At 41.8% G+C, this 9,672-nt stretch overlaps 1 protein-coding gene across 1 annotated transcript in view; it reads left to right on the top strand.

The window, feature by feature from the left end:
* The window catches only part of ZNF131 (zinc finger protein 131), a gene marked incomplete at its 3' end in the record, with an annotated part of 12,341 nt that extends 4,302 nt beyond the window's left edge, over positions 1-8,039 (top strand). Inside the window, exons 4-6 of the mRNA XM_008936545.1 lie at positions 1,779-2,142; positions 2,245-2,467; positions 7,909-8,039. Of these exons, the coding sequence (XP_008934793.1) occupies positions 1,779-2,142; positions 2,245-2,467; positions 7,909-8,039 (718 nt within the window). The remainder of the gene's footprint in view (positions 1-1,778; positions 2,143-2,244; positions 2,468-7,908) is intronic.
* Positions 8,040-9,672: the final 1,633 nt, after the last annotated feature.

Genomic DNA, 9,672 nt, shown 5'->3' with positions numbered 1-9,672 from the left:
ACCCAGATTTCAGATCCATCCATCAAGCTAAACTGTCCAGCCTTTAATTATTTCCAACTATTGTATAACATTATGCAGTTTGTTGCTCGTCTGCTGACTGCTTGCCAATAAAGAAAGGTATTATGACTAACAGGCAATCCAACAGCCAGATCCCTCCCTCTGATCTTAAATCCCACGTAAATGATCCGAGGTACCAAACCACTGGAGGAAGGAATAAATAAAGCATAGTGTGTGAAGAAAGGAGCAAGCTGACCTGTTAACCAGTCTGTAGGAGATGGAATCAGCCAGGCAATGAGTTCTATCATGGCATAGTTTCCAGAAGGACACTCATGATATTGCCCCAACGTCCTGGGAACTCGACTTGCTGTGAGCAGTCAGGGAGTCTTTCTAACAACCAGAATCCCCACACACCACATCTGCTCTGTGAGCAGGTCTCCCAACTCTACTACAACCAGAGTCAGTTCTATATAGTTGGCTTCTTGCCCTGCCTCCAAGTTAATGTGGAAGGTGAGGGCACCGCGTGGTGATCTCCTGATCAAGTCCCACCCAAGGCTTGCCAGACCCTGGGTGAAAACCAGTCAGGAGGGTCTTTCTTGCCTGGTTGTGGACATCATTCATTCAGGGCTGTGGATTTAAACCCCAGCACTTCAGTTGTTTATGCTTAACTAGGTAACACTGCAATTCTGATGTTACAAGAAAACAAATGTTTTGTTTAACAAGCTTTTGTTTAACAAACATACATGCAAGCCAGTCTGTTCTTGGAGTTACTTCCATTGTTCAGAGATTTTGAAAAGATTTTTGTGGGGATTTATTTGGTTTGGGCTTGCTGGGGTTTTTCTGTTAGACAAATTTGAGTGCCACTGCGAGTCTCTGTTTTCTCCCCCATAGTCAGAGGGGGAAAATAACAATCTAATGACTCAGTCAGAGCTTTGATTGAGAGGGGTGAGCTTCAGAGACTTCAGCTGAAGTAGAGATGATTATAGCACTATTTGTATAGTGAATCAAGGAGTTGCACATTGTGTAATCTACGCTAGAAAGAAACCAACCAGCTGTTATTCCTTGTAGTGCAGTTGTGTTTGTGTATCCTCATTCAAAGTTTCATAAAATGTGGTCAACAATGGTAGTCTCCTCTTTGCTGGGCAGATTATTCGTCTGGTATGTGACACTGGAACTCCTTGCAGTATGTGCAAAGTAACTGTCACCTTTAGACATCAGAAATCCAGGCTAGATAAAGTTCTAGGTTTGGGTGCTCTGTCTTTCTGTCTTTGAATAGAATAAGATGCAATTTAATAAGCTGTATCCTGCATTAAATCATAAGCCATGCATCTCTGATATATGCCTGACGAATAAATGGGCAAAGCCTCATCTCTCCTATTACTAGAAAACGTGAAAGCAATAGGGAGTAGAAAACTCCTTTCTTCCAGGACGTTTTGTTTCCAAGTACAGAATTTCACAGGTTTCTTAGATAAACCTGCCATTAGGTTAATTTGCCTATCAGGAAGAGGGGTGCTTTGTATCGTTCAGGGAGAGCTGTTTAATACACTCCAGTAGCCTTACGTTGAAGGCTCTGCAGCTTTAACCATGCTGTTTTACAGCTCTGAGGAGTACAGGTTAAGGACAAGTGAGCTGCTGACGCGCATGCAGATTACGTGCTCAGTTGTCATTTGGCCTCTCTGAGAAACAGCCAGAGAGTGTTGGATGCAGAAGCTCATTGTTGGGCAGGAATTGTTATGTCAGTGCTTATGGATCTTAACCATGCTTATGCAAATACTTTACAGGAACAAAGAAAATTCATCACCCTTAGAATCAAATCAAGCACAAGGTAAAAATAAACCAAAAAAGAGGAAAATAGCCGAAACCTCTAATGTTATCACAGAAACACTGCCATCTGTAGAATCAGAGCCTGTTGAAATTGAGGTTGAGATTGCTGAAGGGACGATTGAAGTGGAAGATGACAGCATTGAGACGCTTGAAGAAGTAGCTTCTGCAGAGCAATCCATAAAGTACATACAGACAACGGGAACATCAGATGAATCTGCTTTAGCTCTTTTGGCAGATATCACGAGCAAGTATCGCCAGGGAGAGAGAAAATGCCAGATCAAAGAAGAAGGTGATAGTGCAACTGATCCCTCGTGCAAACAGGTAGAAGGTATTGAAATTGTGGAACTTCAGCTGTCGCACATGAACAGTTTATTCCACTGTGAGATGTGTAACCGTTCATTTAAATTGTTTTACCATTTTAAGGAGCACATGAAAACACACTCTACTGAGAGTTACAAGTGTGACATATGCAATAAAAGGTACCTACGAGAGAGTGCTTTGAAACAGCACCTCAGTTGTTACCATCTTGATGAAGGTGGTGCCAGCAAGAAGCAAAGGCCTGGCAAGAAAATACATATATGCCAGTACTGTGGTAAGCAGTTTGACCACTTTGGACATTTTAAAGAGCACCTCCGGAAGCACACAGGTAAGAATACTCCTATAATCCTGTCCTTGTGGCCTTGGCTCTAACATTTTGGGGATTTGCATGTTTTGGGGAAGTAGAACATATGCTGAAGAGAATGCTAGTTCTGAGTGCTAGAAATCCTTGGCTTCTAGCTACAACTAGAATACTGGTTTGGATTTTTTTGTTTGTTTGTTCTTGTGTTTGTTTTGGTTTCCGTTGATGTAAATTTTTTTCAGGGATTGAGGTGGTTACAAATAGGCACTTAAAACCAGAAAGCTGTAATGAAGCTCTGATGAATACAGTTTAGGGGATTTCTTGATCTAACAGAACGTTTGAGCGAATGCCTGTTAATGCATTAGGCATAAAGTGCCCTGCAGCAATTCTCTCCATCGTCCTGTTTGGAAAGTTTCACCCTTGCTTTTGATATCTCATCTACGATTTGCATTTTTCTTCATTAACCAGCAAAGCAAAGCATTTCTAGCATCTGTTTTTACTATAAAATCTGCCTCTTTCAAATCTGAACATCTTTAGTAGAGAATTACTTGTGCTCCTTCTTTATAATATGGGAGGTTAAGATGCTTCTTCATCTGATTGAAGAGCCTGCTATCTGATCAGGCACGGAACATCACACAGATAACTCTGGACGTAAAATATATGTGGTCCTGATCTTTGAGAGGGTTTTGTTTTGCATGGCGGTCATGAGTCACCATGAATTAAGAACTTAACGGAGGGTAGCAGCCCTATTTCTTTTGCAGCTTCTTTTTGCTAAAGCATTTTAGTTCTAATTTCTCTGTAGCTATATATCTATGTATTCTGACAGTTGAGTGTTGCTATGTGACACCATGTCCAGTCTGTTCCAAATAGCCCATTAAAAGCTCCATTTATAAACAGTCTTTGGCAAATCCCCATCCCCTGTGAGGCAGGGAGTGTTTCCCCATTATGAGCAATCCCAATACTTAATGAAAGTCTTTTCAGAGAAAAGTTTGTGGCAGTTTAACAGAGTAACCCAAATACAATATGCTGTTTGCTGTTGCAGTGAAGTATTTGGGGGACAAAGCAACTTAGTGTATTACAGGAGGTACAGAGTACTGCCTAAATGTATATTGATGCAACAAGTGTAACACGTGGAACCTAGCTACTTCTGGTTTAGCGTTTTCAAAAGCTTTAAGCTTAAAATCAAAATGTGAGTACCATTTAACTGTGATCTCTTAAGGTCAGTGGAGAAAATCCCATTCATCCAAAGGCTTTCCAAGTTCCAAATTTTTTGTAGCACTGGTTGAATGCGAAAATGAAATTAAAATGCCTGGGAGAAAATGCCCTACATAGTATTTGATCCTGTTGGTGCTTAATCACAAGAGCAATAACATGAAAGTAGCAATTTGGGCAGAAATAGACACTCTTTAAGTGCTGGTAATTGTTTTCAGTGACGCTGCCAATGTCTGTTATCACTGTCTCAACAAAGGAGAGGCACGGGATTAGGTTCTTGCTCATGCATACAGTGCCTGAGCAGCTTCTGATCCTCTGAATAAATACCTCCAAAACATCTTGCGTGTCATATAAACTTGAAAGCATTAACAAAGTCATCTCTAGGACTTAGAGAGAGGAAGGGGGTCTAGCCTGGTGTAATTATTATCTTTTTCCCCCTTTATGAGAATGGATGAGATTTCACTTGCCCACCCTAATTTCCTGCAGGACAGACAGCTGCAAGGCAGTGATGTGTGTCTGTTGAGTTCAGTAGCTCTGCTTTGTCTTGCACAAGAAAAGCACTTTCCTCATACAGAAGTCAATCTTAGAATGAAAGGAAATTTTGACTACTGAATATTTCTGAAGGCTAGGCATTCTTGATTTTTTTTTTTTTTTCCCTTCTATGCAGAGTGTGTGTGTGTGCGTGCTCCCATGAGCAAAGGTAGAGGTGAAGGAGTTGTGATGTCCTCCAAGCAGCTAAATTATTCTACCTCTGTCTGAAAACCCTATAACTGAAGTAATTTGTATACGGACAGCTTGGGAAAAATCAGTCAAGGTCTTTGCCAGCCTTGATGAATCTCAAATAAGTTTCACAGGAAGAATTCTTCGAAGTGCAAATAACGTTTGCACTAGGAGTGAATCATTTGACTCTTTACATACCTTGGATAAATAATCCCAAGAAGTTCATTTGATAAATGCCTGCCTTTGGTGTGTTTGTGGAAAAAAACAAACTAAGTGTACTGTTTCTGTCTAAACCAAATCCCAGTAATGATATGGTAGTTTTATGGTTATTGTTGAATTCCCTAGTGCTTCTTACATATTAAAATATGTATATTTTTTAATATAATATTTCATATCCTAATAATGTTATAGTATTATTAATAGCAACAATATTTAATCCTGTATTAAAAATTAATATATTGATTTATGTAAGTGTTACTTGTTACAAATACCTTTGGGTTAAAAAATATTTATTTGCGGCAGTCTCCTTGCTGTGACTGCTGGATTATAAAGGACCAGCCCAATATTGGTCTATGTGATCAGAATTTCTGTCCTGTGAGTTACTTAAAATTGGCAAATGAGATCTTATCCATTCCCATAAAGGGAGAAAAACGTAATTATTAAATCATGCCAAAAGCTACCCCCTTCATAAAATCTGACTGAGATGAGACTGAACTCGCAGTTGGATAACACGTGGGGGAGGGAGAAGCAAGTTGTCACCTTTGGTTGGGGAGTTTCGCCCCCATCTCAGCAGTGTGTTTCTCAGAGCAGCAAACGGCTGGCATGCTCTGCATGTTTTCCATCACTGCTGTGCCTGTTGCAGCCCAGGTCACAGCACTGATCTGTGCTGTGCAAGAAGTCACATGATGGCCTTTAGCCTTTGGTTATTCACAGAATGGTTTGGGTTGGAAGGGACCCTTAAAGGTCATCTAGTCCAACACCCCTGCAGTGAGCAGGGGCATCTTCAACTACAACAGGTTGCTCAAAGCCCCCATCCGGCTTGTCAGCTCATGTCCAGCTTTTCAACCCCCAGCACCCCTAAGTCCCTCTCTACAGGACTGCTCGGTTCTTTCATCCTCCAGCCTGTATTGGTACCAGGGGTTGCCCTGACCCAGGTGCAGGACCTTGCATTTGCCAGTGTTAAACCTCTTGAGGTTCCCATGGGCCCACTTTTTCAAACATTTCCAGGTCTCTCTGGATGACATCCTGTCTCTTAGGTGTGTCAACCATGCCACTTAGCTTGGTGTCATTTGAAAACTTGCTGAGGGTGCACTTGATCCATTGTCTAGGTCTTTGGTGAAGATATTAAACAGCACTGGTCCCAGGATGGACCCCTGAGGGACACCACTTGTCACCAGTCTTCGTCTGGACACCAAGCCATTGACCTCTACTCTCTGGATGCTAACATCCAACCAATTCCTTATTCACTAAACAGTCCATATCTCTCTAATTTAGAGAGAAGCATGTTGTGGAGAACCATATCAAAGTCCAGATAGACAACATCTGTAGCTCTTCCCTTGTCCACTGGTGTAGTCACTCCATCAGAGAAGGCCACTAAGTTGGTCAGATAGGACTGGCCCTTGGTGAAGCTGTGCTGGCTGCCTTCAGTCACATCCCTGTCCTCCATGTGCCTTAGCATAGCTTCCAGTAGCATCTGTTCCATGATCTTCCTAGGCACAGAGGTGAGACTGACAGGTCAATGGTTTCTGGAGTCCTCCTTTCTACTCTTTTTAAAAATGAGTGCAGTGTTTCCCTTTTTTAAGTCACCAGGGATTTCACCTGACTGCTGTGACTTTTCACATATCCCAGAGTGTGGCTTTGAAACTACATCAGCCAGTTCCCACAGGACTGTCGAATGCATCTCCTCAGGTCCCATAGACTTATGTATGTTCAGCTTCCTCAGGGGGTCTTGAACCTGATGTTCTCCTACAGTGGGAGGGACTTTGCTCCCCCAGTCACTGCCTTGTGGTCTGTCCACTCAAGAGGTGTGTGGAGAGGGGTTTGCTGGGTTTTTTTATTGCCACTGTTATTTTTGAATTGTCACTTTCAGACACTTTTGGCAGAATGGGTTGGAGGTTACTGCGCAATTTGAGTAAGAATAGCATAAATCTGTCTCTGACAGATGCCTTGCTCCAAGTAACTATTTAAATGTGACCAGATCACAGGGCAGGTGAAGGTCTGTGGTGTGAGAGGTGCTCTGTAGTATCCATTGGTTGCCTGGGCTAAGTGTGGTTTTTGACCTGGAACGCTGATGGCAGTCCAGCATCCTCTGCATTACCTGCACAACAGTTTCTTAAACCACAGCATTTTGTAACCATTGTGGGGAGTGTTCCTACCATTTAACATTTTTCTGTAGGCTTTAGGTTTAGAAGTGAGAATTGCAGGCTACTTGTGAGTTTCTTGTGAAAAGCTAATTAGGAACTTCTGAATATCTTCATTCATGAAAAATATAGGTTTTAGTGGCTTTCCATCTCAATAGTCAATAACTACTGCATTCCTGAAAATGCAGGCTTTCAAACCAGCTACAGTAGATTTTTAGGTTATTCACTGAAGTGTCTCATCCTGTTTTGGAGTTGATTAAGCCATTTGTTTCAGCAGTGATGTTGGTGTCAGTATCTCCAGAGATTAATTATCAGATTTTCAGAAGAAACACACTGTTCCTAATTTTTTTTTGTACTTTAATTTACTTCAATTTCATTGTGTTTGTGCATGATGAAATTAGTAAACAGAGACACCAGTTGTTCTTTGTTACCACTTGATGACAGGAAAAACAATGTGCTACTTAGGGTGAAAAAAGAGAAAAAGACCTGTTTTCAGCATCCCCTGCTGTTGTCCTTAGCTGGCTCCTGTGTTTGGTACCAGGTTTGAAATAAAGTGGCCAAACTGAAAGGAACTTTCATCTTGCTTATGCCCATTTATGTCCCTCTATGCTTTCTTTCCACTCTGTTTTGAGGGGGAGAGGGTGCTGTTTGCTTGTTTTAATACTGATGCATTGTTATTTTGTGGTTGTTCTGTGCCAAATGCTTTTTCTGGAGCTTGGTTTCAGCTCTCAAGCATACGCTGTTACTGTTCTTGAAAATAAAACTAGGTATTATTTAAATATGTCCTTCTTTAATATGTTGCTTTGTGTGTTTGCTAATGCCAATTCCTTAATTGTAAACATTATCAGGTGAAAAGAGAGTGCTATTTTTTTAAGATATTTTGTTGGATAGGAATCTGGTTTCCATAAAAACCCTAAATGTACTTTAAAAGGCACTGGTAATTGTTGCATTAGTTTTTTTTCCAAATTATAATTATGACTTCACATTACATTTTTGTCATTTTACAGAAGTGAAGTTCCCATGGAATGCCTTTCTCTTGTGTAGAATAATCCAGCTGGCCACATCTTTACAGCACATTTATCAACCTACACAAAAAGGAGAGAGAGGAAGAAGAGAGAGCTGACAGAAAACTGGCTGATTTTGTACACTTACTAATCCCTGTATCTGTCTTAACAGGTGAAAAACCATTTGAATGTCCAAACTGCCATGAACGTTTTGCTAGAAATAGCACACTCAAATGTCACCTGACGGCCTGTCAGTCTGGAGCTGGAGCTAAAAAGGGAAGAAAGAAGCTCTATGAATGTCAGGTGGGTAACAGAAGTAGCAGAGTCTGAGGCTAGACACCTCCTTCCTGTGCTGAGGGGATGTGGGAGTACTGAGCAGGAAAGGCAACAAGAGTGGGCTTAAGTTCCCAAAGAGCTACTTTTAGTGAAATAAATATAAGGATCACATTCAACTACAACATGCAGATAAATTCTTATATCTAAATAGTTCCATTTAAAATATGGAATTACTGGTAGGGCACCTCAATACTTAAAATCAGAGAGATTTTTACGGTGAGGGAAGTGTTTGTTTTCATCCTACTGATTCTCCTGCTTCCTTTTCAAAGGTCTTGATGCACTGACCTAGACATTTCCCACTTGTGAGCATGCTCCACTGAAGTCTAAAATACAAAGCACTGTTTTATTTCCTATTTAATTATTCTTCTGTTCGATACCCTGTTGTCCTGATTTGGGTTAGAACAGAACTAATTCTGTTCAGTGAGTTTATTTTTCAGCTTAAGTCTCTTCTAACTGCACTTTCTGAAGTTAACGGCATATTTTTGCAGGCAGTGTCTGCTTCTAGCAGTGTCTTCTGCTGATCACTTGCCCAACATGGAATGAGATTATCATTAACAGGCAGACTAACAGCCAAATTCCTCCCTCTGCTCTTAAATTGTATGCAAACGATCTACAGTGTCACACCACCAGAGGGAGGAATAAGTTAAAACACTCACTCACTGTGTAGGATGTGAAGAAGGAAGCAAGCTGGCGAAGGATCCAAGCCATGGGAGATGGAATTAGCCAGGCCAAGAGTCCAATTATGTAGTAAAGACTCATCTTTCTCCCTACCATCCCTGGAATTCCACCTGCTGTACACAGTCAGGAAACCTTTCTGACAACCAGAATCCCCACACACCACATCTGCTCTGTGAGCAGGTCTCCCAACTCTACTACAACCAGAGTCAGTTCTATATAGTTGGCTTCTTGCCCTGCCTCCAAGTTAATGTGGGAGGTGGGGGCACAGGGTGGTGATCTCCTGATCAATTCCCACCCAAGGCTGGCGAGACTATGGGTGAAAACCAGTCAGGAGGGTCTTTCTTGCCTGGTTGGGAATATCATCATTCACATGATTCAGCCTTCATTCAGTCCTGGAGGTTTAACCCCAACACTTCACAGCGATAAGGCTCCACTACCATCAAGGACTGGTGCGCAGACCAAGGTCACTGCTAAAGCCTGTGTACCACTCTGAGGGGTGCAGAATGTAAAGGCCGTACCTGCAGGGAGGAGTGGACAGGACAGGTGACACTAAACTGACCAATAAACGATTCCATCCCATATCTTTTTTTTTCCAGACATGACAAGTGACTCTAAACTGACCATGGAGTACTCCATGCCATATCCAGCATATTCAGTATAAAGCTGAAGGATCGTGAGAGTTAATTTCTTCTCTTTTGCCTCTCCTTCACTGGCCAGCATCTGAAGAGGGCTCAGTCCATTCTGCCTTTGATCCTGAGCTGTGTGTTCCTGAATCCAGTTCCAGAGTCCAGCTCCTCTACCCAGTTGCCATTTGCTGCTGAGTTCAGCCTGGGAGTTTCCCCCAGGGCCTGCTCCACAGCATCAGGGGTGATGGTGTCATATTGCCATCAGAGGCATTTGGTTTGATATTGATTTTGTATAT

Source organism: Merops nubicus, unplaced genomic scaffold (genome assembly GCF_000691845.1).
Source record: "Merops nubicus isolate BGI_N331 unplaced genomic scaffold, ASM69184v1 scaffold11913, whole genome shotgun sequence".
Classification (NCBI taxonomy): Eukaryota; Metazoa; Chordata; class Aves; order Coraciiformes; family Meropidae; genus Merops; species Merops nubicus.
The sequence above is the reverse complement of the archived record's forward strand: the minus strand, read 5'-3'. Positions and strand labels throughout refer to the sequence as shown.